The 15,597-nt window shown below is 31.2% G+C and overlaps 2 protein-coding genes and 4 non-coding genes across 7 annotated transcripts; all 6 read left to right on the top strand.

Annotated features, from left to right (window-relative positions):
* The first annotated feature begins 3,132 nt into the window (after positions 1-3,132).
* On the top strand, positions 3,133-5,830 carry LOC116006052 (uncharacterized protein At2g34160-like). Its single transcript, XM_031246308.1, has 5 exons — positions 3,133-3,366; positions 3,997-4,045; positions 5,092-5,154; positions 5,251-5,315; positions 5,509-5,830. Exons 1-5 carry the CDS (start codon positions 3,238-3,240, stop codon positions 5,599-5,601), a joined length of 399 nt encoding a protein of 132 aa, XP_031102168.1. The 5' UTR covers positions 3,133-3,237; the 3' UTR covers positions 5,602-5,830.
* Positions 5,831-6,232: 402 nt separating this feature from the next.
* On the top strand, positions 6,233-6,350 carry LOC116007736. Its single transcript, XR_004095339.1, has one exon. It is a non-coding gene; the product is annotated as a U5 spliceosomal RNA (small nuclear RNA).
* Positions 6,351-6,731: 381 nt separating this feature from the next.
* Positions 6,732-6,848, top strand: LOC116007737. Its single transcript, XR_004095340.1, has one exon. It is a non-coding gene; the product is annotated as a U5 spliceosomal RNA (small nuclear RNA).
* Positions 6,849-8,390: 1,542 nt separating this feature from the next.
* On the top strand, positions 8,391-8,505 carry LOC116007708. Its single transcript, XR_004095314.1, has one exon. It is a non-coding gene; the product is annotated as a U5 spliceosomal RNA (small nuclear RNA).
* Positions 8,506-9,951: 1,446 nt separating this feature from the next.
* LOC116007709 lies at positions 9,952-10,066 on the top strand. The gene has a single exon (XR_004095315.1). It is a non-coding gene; the product is annotated as a U5 spliceosomal RNA (small nuclear RNA).
* Positions 10,067-11,979: 1,913 nt separating this feature from the next.
* On the top strand, positions 11,980-13,609 carry LOC116007674 (EG45-like domain containing protein). Of its 2 annotated transcripts, none has more exons than XM_031248412.1 (3): positions 11,980-12,274; positions 12,450-12,729; positions 13,355-13,609. In XM_031248412.1, exons 1-3 carry the CDS (start codon positions 12,142-12,144, stop codon positions 13,359-13,361), a joined length of 420 nt encoding a protein of 139 aa, XP_031104272.1. In that variant the 5' UTR covers positions 11,980-12,141; the 3' UTR covers positions 13,362-13,609. The 2 variants fall into 2 exon arrangements, with proteins under 2 accessions (XP_031104272.1, XP_031104271.1); XM_031248411.1 differs by having other exon boundaries at positions 12,450-12,733.
* Positions 13,610-15,597: the final 1,988 nt, after the last annotated feature.

Genomic DNA, 15,597 nt, shown 5'->3' with positions numbered 1-15,597 from the left:
AAAAAGTTTAATAAATTCTATATAAGTTAACAACTTTTTGAATACTAATGATTTTTTAAAAGTTTTATAAAAGTTTGAATTTAGGAGGGTTTATTCAATTATGACTTTGTTGAGTTTTAAAGACTTTTAAAATGATGGATGTTTATAGATATTAAACAACTTTCATATATATTTTTTAAAAGTTTTTGTAAACTTTGAACAAGTCTATAAAAGTCTTATATCACAAACACTTATAATCTTTTATTGACTTTTACAAGCTTTTTTATTTTAGAAAGTATACAAAAGTCATTAAATCTCTAAATTGAATAGACCAATACAAATTTTCACTGATTTATTTTGATGCTTACTATCTATAATTTTATTGCAATAACTTTTATAATATATCATATATTTTCAAATATCTCAACTAAATTTATGCATTCCAATTGAAAAAAAAATAGATTTGTTTGCCACAAAAATAGAGTATACTATATATTTAAAGATTATATCAATTTTAAGGTACGGATTAAAACATTTATTTTAATTTGTTAGGACAATTATCCTTGTTAGGTATTGCTTTCATTGAATTTTCTATTAATAGTTATTATAGAGTGTAAGCATGAAGAAAATATATGATAATGAAGAAAAAATAATTTGTTGAATTTAGCTACGTATGAGGTTTGTAGAGTTTAAATAGAAAAAAATAAATAAATAGAGTTTAGATAAAGAGACTAAGTGAAAGAGCATTGGAAGAAAGAAAGTTTTGAAATATGGAGTTTAAGTGATTGATTTTTAACTATTTATATTGGAGAGGAAAAATTACACAAAAGTCTATAAAGGTTCATAACTTTTTGAATACCACCCGATTTTTAAAGATTTTTAAAAGTCTTAATCGAATACTACTCGAATTTTGAATACTCACTAACAACGTGTTTAGTTCATGGAATATGTCGGGAATATAATACTGTTCCTAGGAATAGACCTATTCTATCATTTACTGTCCTTTTATCCTTGGGAATAGCGCAGCATTCCCGAGAATGAGCTATTCCTTACACAGGAGGGAATAGTCATTCCTAAGGAACCCCATGGTATTAGATATTCCCAAGTATTTGGGAATAACTTTTATATTATAATATCGAAAATACCCTTTTGTATTATTAACCATTATATATATATATATATATATATATATATAATTAATTAATTAATTAACTATCTACATTTATATAATACATTATATTCATTGAAGTATATACATAAATTCATTAATAATAATAATAATAATAATAATAATAATAATAATAATTATTATTATTATTATTATTATTATTATTATTATATACACACATATCTTTATTTATATACATAGGAGCATATGGTAGATTAGCGTTCTTAGAATTTCATTCATTCACAATTTCTATATTTTCATATATAATTTATATTTTTTCATACATAATAATAATAATACATTTTTTTTGTATAGGGTATTTATCTATTCTTATTCCCTTAAAATTAATTCCGTGAACCAAACATGCTGTAAAAGTTTAACTTGAATGCCTCTAAGCTTTTAAAGTTCATACAAGTTTTCTTTACAAGGTAGTATATGTTATATACTTTACCAATCTTTGTAGCCCAAAGAATCAATGTTTCCACCATCAGGGTTTGATCATGTGACAACTTATTTTGAACGGTAATAGATGTATCATTTTACTACCTATATAGTAGTTGGCACTAATAATAATAAAGAGATCTTGAAAATTCAAATTATATATCATTAGACTCTTGAAGTTAGTAAAAGTCTTTTAAAGTCACTAAAAAAAGTGATTGAATAAACTTTAGACTCATTTATAAATCTTGAGGGCGTTTGTAGGCATGGAAGTGCAAACTTTAGGAATTTAAACGTGAAAAATTTATGATTTTTTCAGGTGACATGAATCTATCTAATTTATTTAATTACGCAATTATACTTTTTGTTGTCAAGTTAATTAAAAGTCTCTTAAAAATATGAGAAATTTGTCTCTTCTACCATTACACACAATTTATTGAAGAAGTTTACATCTATAGGTATATAATCAGTATTATTTGACTAGTTTTCTTTCTCAAATATAATCCTCAACAATAATGATTCATGTATCTTTCTCTTTTTTTTTTCTTTTTTTTCTTTTTTTTTTTTTTTTTTAACTGTATTTTGATATAGTTTTCATGTTTGGTTTGTAATTTGATTCCTACGAAAGATAACAGATTTCTTAGAGATTAACAAAAAATTCTAAGAAAATTTATAAAATGAACCAAATAGAGATAGGTTAGAGTACAGTGTACTAAAAAATGGTAAAAAACTTGTGTGAAACTGTTTCATGGATTATTGTCCGTGAGACAAGTCAGATCAAGATGAAATGTAATACTTATATTAACAAATGTAGTACTAAATCATGAATAAAATGCTTATTACTTATATGAGAAATGTAATACTTTTGAAGAAAAAATATAATACTAAATTATGAATTGTCCTCCAAAGTATTCCATTTCCCTTAGAAGTAACAAAACACTTTATTTCTAATTAATATTACATTTGCTAATATAAGTATTACATTTGCATCGATCCGACCCGACTCGTCTCACGAATATAGGATCCGGTCTCACACAAGTGTGACAAAAAAAACCAAATATTATATTTAAATTTTAAACTAATTTAATTCTTATATTCCAAGATAACACCATATCTTAATTTTCCAGCGTAATATTTTTTTTAAAGACTCATAATTTTTTTATAAGGTAGTATCTGTTATGACCACCCATTTAGAATATTACTCCATCTGTCCCATTTACTATTCATTGGTCAAATCAACTCTTTCTTCTTTGCTTATTTTCTTTAGTAATTCTTTATTATTTTTAAATTTAATTTTTTGTGTTTAATAGTACTTTTAATGTAGTTTCTAAATATATAAATTTTATATATTAATGTTAAACTTAATATTATGAAAAATTGAATTAAAAATTACTTTAGTCAAGCATCGTTAAACGAACCAGATTTTGGGACGGAAGTAGTACTACATAGTAGTTGGAAAAAATAACAAAGAATATAAATTGATTTTAGAAAGTAACAAAAATGAATATTAAAGAATTTATCCGAAGTTTATCTATGCCATCATCAATTCATCATACGCAAGACTCAGGTGAGAGAGAGAGAGAGGGGAGTTAAAGAGAGAGAGAGGGAGGTTGAAGTTAGGGTTTTGAAGAAGGGGAAGAGGAAGAAAACTAATGGAGGCTATCACAGAGGGAATCAACAACGTTAATATTTCTTCTACCAATTCCGAACCCCAAAAGAAGAACCGAATCCAAGTCTCCAACACCAAGAAATCCCTCTTCTTCTATGTCAACCTCTCCAAGGTTCTCGCTATGTTATCTCGCCGTATATATTTGTATGCATTGATGTTTAAGTTCTAATTTCTGTGTTTTTTAACATATACTTGAGAGTTTGGAGCTATAAGCAGGGCTTTATTTTGATGTTGTTTCTTTGTTTGTGTAAATAATTGCTATAAAGAGCTGTGTTTGAGTGTGGATTGCTTGCTTGTGGATGCTTGGATGAATATCTCTGATTGTTTGTAGGGTGTAAATGCATATATAACCTTGATATCATTTTGTGTCTAGGAAAAAAATGTATGAAGTTGCTGTTTGTGGTGTAGTTTGCTTAATGCTATTCCTTTTTTGTTTGGATTGCTGATAAAGGATGACATTTGAATTGTTCTGATTTAAGTAAATATTGAGCTAGGACATTTTTCTAATCTCCATGAATTGAAAACATATAACTCTTCTTAAAGCCTTTGCTGATGGGTTCCTGGGATGAGCTTTAGTGCTTCGTTTATGTGTGTTTGGAGATGTATGTATGTATGTATGTATGTGTTTACACCCATGAACCATCCGTGCATGTAGAGAAGTTTGTTTGAAGGAATTCTGTTTTCGTATTATATGTATTGAGTGGATATGGTTTCTTTCACTGAGTTGATTGTTCATGTGCAGAGGTACCTGCAACAATACAATGAAGTGGAACTCTCTGCACTTGGAATGGGTATATCCTCTCGCCTCTCATTTTCATGAACCTTGATTCTTTGGCTAATTATGAATGGGACATCTATGGTTCACTTTGGGTTTCTTCAATTTTTCATTTTAATCCTGTTCCCCGGTGGAAGATTCTTTATCTTTGCATCTAAGGTGCATTAGTAACCTTAATGTTGTGTACATAAATTATCTCCTTACACAAGGTGATTTGGCAAGCTGGGGTCCAAATTACTCTTTAGTTGCATAAAACCCTTTGTTAGTCAATAATACTTGCCTTTAATAGAAGAGTGATATTCATGAGCTCTCTATGACTTGAAGGTTTTTTTTTTTTTTTTTTTTTTTTCCCTTTGCTAACTTTTGTAAAAAAGCTCAAAGATTCTCAAAATTACTAATCTTGAATTTAAACTGCTTCCAAGTTCAGTGGCCTTTGATTGAAGCAAAAAAAAAGGGTAAACATTTTAAACATACTGGTAAACATTGGATTTGTCATTTGTGTACAAATGCGGAAGAAAATGGTTTTACATTTGTGTATGCGGTTGGTAGTGTGTGTGTGTGTGTGTGTGTGTTTTTTTTTTTTTTTTTGTTGTGTGTCTTATGCAATCCTTTGTTTGGTTGGAATGATCAGCTGGTTTGGGCTTCCAGCCATGCTATTTGTAGTGGATTGTTAGAGAAAAGAAAACCCACTGAAGAATGAACGATGAAAACTAAGGTCAAAGTGACCAACAGACAATGTGAAGTGAATTTCTTTTCAGTTCGTTTTGTGGTATTTGTGTTGAATTCAAAAGGAAAATACATGTGTAAATTACGAAATGCAATCATGTCTCTCTTAGCTTCATAGCTCAACAAACTATTTTTGCTGAACAAAGAAAAATTGTGTAATTTCCAAGGGAAAAGAAATGATGTAAGTTTTTTTTGGTGATTGAGCTGCTACTTGAGTAGTGTTTTTAGTAGTATTACATTGCTTATTCTCATTACATACACCTTTTTCTTTTAATGCCTATAATCTTCTTAAGAAAAAAGTAAGAAATTAACAATGTGCCAATGTCGTTCCTGCAGCTATCTCTACAGTGGTTACAGTTGCTGAAATATTGAAGAACAATGGGTTTGCCATTGAAAAGAGTGAGGCTCCCTGCCTTTATACTTCTCATATTTTTCCTAGCCTCTCTTAGAATGTTTAATATGGAGTAACATTTTCGGCATCTATGTTGTATGCAGAGATAAGGACACTTACAGTGGACATGAGAGATGAACCAGGAAGTCGACCTGTATCAAAAGCTAGGGTAACTCTTAAAAAATTGGCTCCCCTTTATGATGAACCTAGCTTCTCTCATACTACCTGCACAACCACCAATTCTTACTCCTCTCTCCCCGTCATCTCATCTAAACAAAAATTCTCACCTCTTTCATCACAAACTTTTCTTTGTTCTCACTTTCTAAAGGTAAGCATTTATTAATGCTCTCTCATTTGTGTAGATTGAGATAGTGCTGGGGAAGACGGAGAAGTTCGATGAACTGATGGCTGCCGAAGCCGAGCAAGCTGGAGGTGGTGAGGAGCAGCAGAACTGAATCCTATAGATTACATTTGTAGTAGTTGGTATTGTGCTCTGTTAGCAACTTCCCCAGACTAGTGATGTTTTAGAACTCATAAGTTAGAGTTTAAGAAAAAACCAAGCTTGTTTAAAAAATTCATAATTCATTGATTTGGTAGATGACTTGATAATTACTAATTAGCAATGTTTGTATGTTCTTGTATGCAGTATTGCACTCTTTTGTTTATGTGCAGTCTTTCTGTTTCCCCCCTCAATTTTTACAGTACTCAATGGTGTACCAAGTCTGAGTTCCAAGCAAATTTGCAACTTTACCTGAATACTAGACTGTCTTGGGTAAAAGATAGTATAAAATGCTGATTAAGGTTGACAATATCTATATATTCTTTTAATTGTGATATTTATCGATTGTAAATATGAACAAGTGAAATTCAAAGTTGATATATATCAATTGTAATATGGAAGCTTAAATGTATTGATATGAAATAAAATCTAAGTTTAAATCGTTGTAATCGGAAAGTGAGAAAAGTAGGCAAAAAATGTTAGGTGTTTTAAAAACTGAACTCTTGTCCCACATCGGAAATGTAGTGGTTTCAAGCAGCTTTGGAGTCGTATATATAAAGGTAGCAGATGAACGAAGCAATTCACGCAGCCACGCAGTGAGCACAAAGCGAACTATTCTTTCGCCTTTTACTAAAGAATACCGTGTGCGCGCTGCAAATAGTGGCATACGCCAATTTTTGGAGGGTTGCATCTCATAGAGATGCACCCAACCAATATTAGTTATTAAATTTTCAATCAGACCGCTTATGAAAGGTCTGGTATTCATCTTGTTACTGTAGGCCTGATATTTTTTCAAAAAAAAAAATGGAAGTCTTTCATCTTGTTTCTCATTTTGTGTGCTTCTCATTACCTTTTGTTGGCTACACATTCTGAAATATTATGCCACTAATCCATTTGTTTTTTGAGTTAATTTCCTTTAGGTGTTTATAAACCACATCGAAAATGTAGTGGTTTCAAGCGGTTTTTTGAGTTAATTTCCTTCAGGTGTTCAAAACTGAACTCTTGTCCCACATCGAAAATGTACTGGTTTCGAGCAGCTTTGTAGTAGTATATATAAAGGTAACAGATGAACGAAGCAATTCACGCAGCCACGCAGTGGGCACAAAGCGAACTATTCTTTCGCCTTTTACTAAAGAATACCGTGTGCACGCTGCAAATAGTGGCATACGCCAATTTTTGGAGGGTTGCATCTCTTAGTTGCACCCAACCAAGTCTAGTTATTAAATTTCCGGTTAGACTGATTATGAACGTCTGAGTCTGTGAGGTTCATCTTGTTTCTCCAAGCGCACTCCTTATTTCCTTCTGTAATTGGCTACATATTGTGGAAAATTATGCCCCCAGCGCAACCCATTTGGTTTTTGAGTAAACTTCCTCAAGATGTGAGAAACAGTTACGACTTTTGCCACTAAAAATTAAGAGTCCTAACCAAAGAAAAATAATTTTATTTTTTTGATGTTCTCCGAAAGTTAAAAGAGTGGTGATATAATGGTTAAGCATAATTTTAAATTAAAGTAGAGGTAAAAAAATTATGGAAAAAGTTAAAAAGTGGTATGATATTATGGCTAAATATAGTTTTAAATTAAATTAAGAGGTGCTCATTAGAGAGAAAAGTCGAAAGAATTAGTCATTGGAATAAATATTAATCAACTGGTAGTTGCGGGGTTTGGGAGAGGAACTGAAAAATTGTTTAGGAAAGAATTAGTCATTAAAGTAAATATTGATGAACTAGTAGTTGTGGGTGAGAAATTGGTTAGGGGAGTATGTGGGTTTACATTTGAAGTTGGAGTAATAACCAGCGGTTGAAGTTTGGGTTATATATCAGTTTAAAAATGGAAGCCAAATGCTAGTGTGATTGGTCAAACAGGAGCAGTGGTTTCTGAATTTCACTCTCTTTTTGTCTCTGCTTATTCTCATGTTTTCTGAGTAATGATTGGAAGGTTAAAACATGGAGGGCAGATAGGGCAAAGTTGCAGATTTTAAGAGGTGAACTGCTGTGTGTTGTGGAACCTATTTGGCTATGTTTGGCAAACTTAGCTGAAAAGGTAGCTGAAAGCTGAGAAGTAGCTGAAAACTGAAAAGCTATAAGCTCGAAGCTGAAATTTGAAGAGCTGTTATGCTTAAAAGTGTTTGGTAAAATTAGCTTTTTGATAAGCTGATAAAATGTAAAAAGACTAAAAAAGACATCTTCATATAATTTAAATAATTTTAAATTTAAATAGGTTTTTTATATATTAAAATATAAAATAATGAAATCAATATATTTAAATACAATATAAAGTAAGAACATATATTTGAAAATTTATAAAGTAAAAAAAAATTTATAATTCATAAGATTAGTTCATAAAAAAATTAATGTTCAAACACAAATGTCAAACTGAAATTACAACCAAACATAATGAAAAGAAAATGTCAAAAGGATTTTAATTGAGAGGGGTAAATAATGTCATTTATTTAAAATAATAAGGATAAAGATGGAAAAAGTTAAAAAGCTCCTAGCTTATTTTTGAAAAGCTACCCCAAGTAGCGTTTCAAAATAAACTCTTATTTTAAGCTACTAGCTTATTTTGAGAACATTACCAAACAAAGCTTATAGCTTATTAGTAGCTTAAAATAAGTTATAAGCTCCTAAATAAGCTCTGCCAAACAGAGCTAAAAGTGAATGAGTTATCCCACATCGAATAGACACTGGATTTAAGCAATTTGGACTACTATATCATGGCAGCAGAGCTAAGAAGAAACCCACGCAGCCACGCAATGGGCACATAGCGAACTATTCTTTCGCCTTTTACTAAAGAATACCGTGTGTGCATTGCAATAAGTGGCATACGCCTATTTTTGAAGGGTTGTCTCTCGAGGGACTCCCACCCACCAAAACTTAGTTACTAAACTTTTATTTTTTGTTTAAGAAAGAAATCTGACGAATCAACTTATGACATATGATCTTTATTGTCGTTCTATGGCATTTGAATCTCCTACTGGTCACCTGACCCGTGAAGTGGAAGAATCAAATTCCACAAAGGGATGTTAAACTAATACAAGGTTTAGCATTATTACATTTAATGGACTGGAATTCCCAAATTGTATTCTTCTCCATTTTGAGTTAGTTCTCACTCGAGATAGAGATCTCGATACAACCGGCATATTATTGGCTCTTTAATTATTGATTTTATATAGATTTCATTACAATTTGCATAGCATTGACTCTTTCATTTATGCGAACCAATGCCCCCGAAAGTAAGAATAAACATTGGTTATGATTATTTAAATTACTTATGAGGAAACGATTTATTAACTTACTTGAGGTAGTTTACTTCATTGTGGTTACTTCATATATAAGTACATGATACGAGGTTGAGCTTGAGAAACAAAATTGCTTTATAAGCTAACATGACATAATAAAAAATAAAAAATAAAATAAAATATATAATTACAAAAAATATTAAATATGATAATATAATAAGCTAACATAAATATGCATGATAATAATTAAAATTAAAGGACAAAATTTGTAAATATGCATGGTAATGTTTGGTAACTTAAGAATTGTGAGGGAATCACATTCCTTTCAAAACTCTATGTAGAGGGCATGGACGAATCCAAGATTTTAGTTGAGTGGGAGCGAGGATGCGAAATTAAAATGAATTTAAAAATGTCCCTGACAAAATATTAAACACGCCAAAATATCAAACACGAATAATATTGTTTAAATACAAAATATATTATAAATTGCACTGAGAAAATTAACAGTTTGAAGTAAAATTAGCACAGCAAGATGAGGATTATACTAAAATTAGAGACAATTTGAACTTTGAAGTAAAAATGCCCAGGATAGTTGAGGATTTTACAAATAGACAAAAAAAAAAAAAAAAAAAAAAAAAAACAGTCCAAACAAACCAATTTCCAAAGCTTTTCTTACACAGCTTGATGGAATAATGATGGTGGATAAACAACAGAACAATAGGTTATATAGGAAAATTGAAATTAAAAAAATTGATACTGGGAGGAGAATCTTCACATACAAATGGCCAAACATACATAAACATAGTGTGATCGGTCAAACAGGAGCAGTGGTTTCTGAATTTCACTCTCTTTTTGTCTTTGCTTATTCTCATGTTTTCTTAGTAATGATTGGAAGGTTAAAACATGGAGGGCAGATAGGGCAAAGTTACAGATTTTAAGAGGTGAACTGCTGTGTGTTGTGGAACCTATAAAAAGTGAAGGATTTATATCCCACATCGAATAGACACTGGTTTCAAGCAATTTGGACTACTATATGATGGCAGCAGAGCTAGAAAGAAACCTACGCAGCCATGCAATGAGCACATAGCGAACTATTCTTTCGCCTTTTACTAAAGAATACCGTGTGTGCATTGTAATAAGTGGCATACGCCTATTTTTGGAGGGTTGTCTCTCGAGGGACTCCCACCAAAATTTAGTTACTAAACTTTTATTTTTTGTTTAAGAAATCTGACGTCATATATGCTTCTGATATATGATCTCTATTGTGGGGGTATGACATTAAAATATCATATTGGTCACCTGGCCTTGCCTAAAGTCAATTATTATACCATGGGCCATGTCAGTCTACAATGTAACTTTGATCCTTGGTACAATTTGTTAGACTTTGATCCCTGGTATAATTTGTTAGACTTTGATCCCTGGTATCTTAAGTAGATCAGAAGGAATCAAACTCCACAAAGGGATGTTAAACTAAGGCCTAGTTCTTGATATGCATTACAAATTTACAAATGGATCCGGGAGAATATAGAGCTGCTAGAATAATACAAAGAGTGGCATTTAGCATATTATGAGATCATACTACTGGAATTCTCAAATTTTATTCTTCTCCCCGAGTTAATTCTCGTTGGAGATAGAAATCTCGATACAACTGACATATTATTGGCTTTTTCATTGTCCCAAATCATTATTTTCGAAGTAGAGATTTCGATACAACTAACATATCATTCGTTTTGTAGAGATTTCGATATAACTTCCATAGAATTGACTCTTTCATTGTCACGAACTAATGCCCGCGAAAGTAAGAATAAACATTGGTTGGTTGATTTTTGAATTACTCATGAGGGAACAATTTATTAAACTAGCTACATGAGCTGGTTTACCTCCTTGTGATCTTTTGTCGACTAAGGTCATAAGTACCTAATACATACTTTAAGATATTGGCGGAAGGTTTAATTTTCTCTGTCGTGCAAAAAAAATGAAATAGTAGTGTATATGTGCGTTGGATGTCTAGTTTGAGAATTATATATATATGGAGTCTATAGAAAAGGTAAAAAGTGAAAAAGATTAAGGATAAGCATAGGTGCAGTGGGTAGAAGCAATAGAAAATTAAAGTTGCAAAAATCCATTAACAGCCACGAAAGCTCAATGTAAAAGCTAGCAACTGCCAACTGATGATAAAGAAACAAACTCAAAAGTCAAGCAAAACATATGCCACAGAAATCTAAAAGCAAATTAAAGAGATAACTGTTGGCTTTCAATTTTCATGAGGACAACCCAAAAAAAAAAAAAACAACTAGATTACACATTGTATTCAACCTCAATTTCAATTGTTGTTGCTACACTTTTGAGCTGGAGTTCCCACCCTATTACTATTTTTGTACAATAATGATTATTATATATCACGTGTATTTTTATGAGAAAAATCTTATTTGACGTGAAGTTGTATAATTTAATGTGTTAATTGATCATCAGTCAACAAAAGACGTTGCTCTTTTTCTTTTCCTTGTCCAACTCTAATATGATTTTGAGTTTGGTGTGGTTGTTGGTGAATTATTGTGCAAAAATAATGATCATAAACAATATTTTAAAATTTCAAGGTGTCCATTCGCACCGGTACGTGTTCGTTGTACCAAGTTTGCTATAAATCTTGATTTTGTACCATGTCTGCTATAAATCTAAACTTTATTAGGTTGCATCCCATATAATCGAAAAAATCACCAATGTCGATAAGCATGGTAGACTTTCCCTTTGAATGTTCTTATTGTACCTGATACAAATTTAATGTTTTTGTCGAAACTTTTTAAGTTTATTGTACCTGATACAAATTTAAAGCTTTTGTCGAAACTTTTTAAGTTGCACCCATTACAAAAAACATCGGTGTTGATCTACACTTGGACTTTCCTTATTTGTATAGGATTGGTTGTTGAGCTTTTATTGTTAGGTGTAAACTATATGGAGTTTTCAAAAAAAAAAAAACAAGAAGGTGTAAACTATATGGATGAATAGAATATTTTTGTGGTGGCCATCAAAATAGTAGAAATACACACATGCTATATACTCCACTACATACCACTTCTATGTTTTCACACTGTAAAGCGGAAAGGACAAAACCTTAACAACTATATAAAGGTGGTACATATATATGCAAACCAATTAATTCTAAAACCAACAAATTAAAACTGTCGTTTTTTCCTCCCTTTTTCCATTTCCACCTTTAACTTTACTGTTTGCTCGCTTATTAGCTTGTCAATCATTCATGGCGGCGGCCATCTACCTTCAAGTTATCAGAATCACTGTTATAGTTTTATTAACCTTATTCTCTTCGAAACCCAACCTAGTCGTCCTCGGAGACATAGGCACAGCAACATCTTATAATCCCCCATATTCACGTAATTAATTCGATCTTCTTCTTACTATTAATTATTGATGATTATTTGTTTAATTAGTTGGTTATTATTATTACAATGCAGCAGCATCCGTTCTATACTTTCTTCAACTTTAAAATCTAAGTCTTCACTGAGATTCGAATTTATGACCACTAATATATAATTATATGCTTTGCAGCGACTAGATGTAACGGGAATAGGGTGGATCAGTTCCCGGCGGGGAATCTATTCGTGGCGGTGAGCGAGGGGCTGTGGGATAACGGGGCGGCGTGCGGGCGGCGATACAGGCTGAGCTGCCTTAGCGGCAACAACCGGCCGTGCAAGGGCGATGCCATAGACGTGAGGGTGGTGGATTTTTGCCCAAAAAGGCCATGCCCTTCCACTATACTTTTGTCCAAAGATGCTTTTTCTCAAATCTCTCATTCTCCTCATGCCAAAATCAACATCGAATACATAGAGTACGTACGTACGCACAATATAATATTTTCACTTATTATATACAAACAATTCTAAAATATTTTTCACTACTTTTGCTTTTAATTTGCACATATACAAACATGTATTATATATATATATATATATATATATATATATATATATATATATATATATATATACAAACTATTACACGAATGCACACATGGTAGATTGTATGTATGCATTCATGCTGAGTCAATTGCACACAATCCAATTTATATGCATTCGAGTAGTAGCTTGTGTGCATTTATGATGGATCTCACTTATGATTTCATATATATATATATAGGATCATATGAGAACACTTTCTCATGTGATGAGAACGTATGAACAAGCATGTGAGTGCACACAACCTATTCCCAAACATGCTTAATTAGATGGTTGTGGAGACCATCTGGAGTAAATTGTGGAGACCCTCCGGAGTAGATTGTCTGTACTTTCTCACCTCACATAGTACAATTACAACCTCAAAAATATATATATAATTGTACCCAGTGTAATTAACAAATATCGATACTAACCAGCATTATAAACTTAAAGCGAAAATAACAATGCCCAATTAGTTAACTTATGTGTTTAATTTGGTGTTGATGATGGATTTTGCAGGATTTAGCTGCTGCATGCTGATGGATTGGAAGATTAATGCAGTTCGGATTCTACATTAAAGAATTTGATTAAAGTATCGTAGAATTGTCCTTAGAATATCGATCTATAGTATGGTAGCGGTCAATTTAGTACTATACTTAGGTAGATAGGTTTCGTATTGTCTTATACAACGATATATGTCAATGATAAGTTTATCACACTGAAACCAAATGACTCGTACAAACGTGCATGTAATGAAGGTGTATTGTAACGTAACGTCCACCTTAATGATCATCCTAGCTAGAAATAACACATACAAGTGAAAATTATCTGAGTAGGGCGAAGTTTACATGACATTTAGAAATGAAATTTGAACCTGTTATCATAGACTTTTTAATATAATAAGTTTAGAGTTCAATCAACTAAGCTACTCAAACTATTAACAATTTAAACATAAAAATATGTTTTATATAACATTTAATGCTACCAAATTACCACCACATTTTTTGTGTGGTAATTCTGGACGTTGATTTAAGCAAGATCAATGACTTAGATTTAACCGCACAACTGCACGAGAACGGAATATATATATATATATATATATATATATATATATATATATATATATATATATATATATATATAAAGGAGATCACGAAGAAGCTCTCAGGTGAAAAATGGGGTGAGATGTAAACCGTTATTCTAATCTAGATCAACTGTCCAAAATAAAGGATAAAAAAAACTTAGCTTCCTGGAAGTTGAATTCTTCAAATCGCAAGCTTGAAGGTGAGGAGTGAACACTTTTACAATTCGCTGAAATTATATTACTACCAATAGTCTGAAGATCAAATTCAACCATTACTAATAATGAAATAATTTGCACGCTGAAGTAATGCATCTCATATCTTCTTTTAAGTTTCAAAGTTATGCACATTAAGTTCTTTTAAGTTTCAAAGTTATGCACATTAAGTTCAACGTTATGCACCTGAAGGTTGAAATTAACCTTTAGTTCCAAAGTCATGCACCTAAAGAGTCAAAGTTACGCACACTAAGGCCGCAACAAAGTTATGCACATGATGATTAAAATTTATGCATTCGCATGTAGGCTAAATTCTTTGCACCCCAAGGTGCAAAGTTATACATTTTAAAGTTATGCACACAATCGTCTAAAGTTATGCACTTAAGTTCTAACTTATGCACCATCAAGGTTCAAAGTTATGCACTTGAAGAACAAAAATGATGCACTCAAAGAAGGGAAATAATAAACCCATCTTTTGAGAAGCTAATAAAGTAAACATGCACTCGAAGAGAAATTATGCACTCAAAGAAGAAACAATATGCACTCGAATAAGGAAAATAGTGCACCCAAATTAAAAAAAAAATATTCTGAACTTACATAAAATTATAATAATACCACCTTATTTTTTATAAAACTTTTCTTCATTCTGGATGTTATTGATCTAAACGAAATCAATGGTTGACATTTAACCTCATTTTTCACCGTGCACTGCATCTTTTATATATATATATATATATATATATATACATACATATTCAGTACAATTAAGTAGTGTACATGTAATCAGGGCCGTTCCAATAAAAATTGGGGCCCTGTGCATATCTTAAATTTGGCCTCTTTTTTTTTTCGAGTAATCTATATATAAATAATAGTTGTTCTAAAAGTTGTATCAAAATATAAATATTGTATAAAAAATACATATAAAATTTTATTTTAAAAGTGACATACGTCGTGCACATTTAGACGCAAAATCATAAATCAAACTTTTGATATCATCATTGTGACAAACATCATCTAAACAACTATATATGAACATTCACATAATTTTTATTGTCACAATGATACCTATCATCGTTGTGCACACTATCATTTAAACTTTTTCCAATATCACAATCATCTTGATCTTCTATATGAAGATTAGCATCTAACAATTTTTCATTGGAATAATCTTTTTGCTCATTTATTTGAGTTTGTTTTGTAATGAATTTTCAAAAGCTCATTTTTGAGATTGAATTAGTTGCTCAATTCTTCTTTTCTTTTTACGCTTCTCAGACCCAGATGTATATGTTCTAGAAGACATAATTATAAAATCCTAGGAAAAAAAGAATTTATTTAGAAACTTTGAATAAATAATTAATAAAGAAACAAATTCTTAAAACAATAAACAAAAATTATGAAAAATACGTAATAATTTTTAATTACCTGTTAAGAGAATTGAAAAACTTGAGACTTGAGAGTTTGTGTG

Source organism: Ipomoea triloba, chromosome 15 (genome assembly GCF_003576645.1).
Source record: "Ipomoea triloba cultivar NCNSP0323 chromosome 15, ASM357664v1".
NCBI classification, from domain to species: Eukaryota; Viridiplantae; Streptophyta; class Magnoliopsida; order Solanales; family Convolvulaceae; genus Ipomoea; species Ipomoea triloba.
This window is presented reverse-complemented; position numbering and strand designations above follow the sequence as displayed.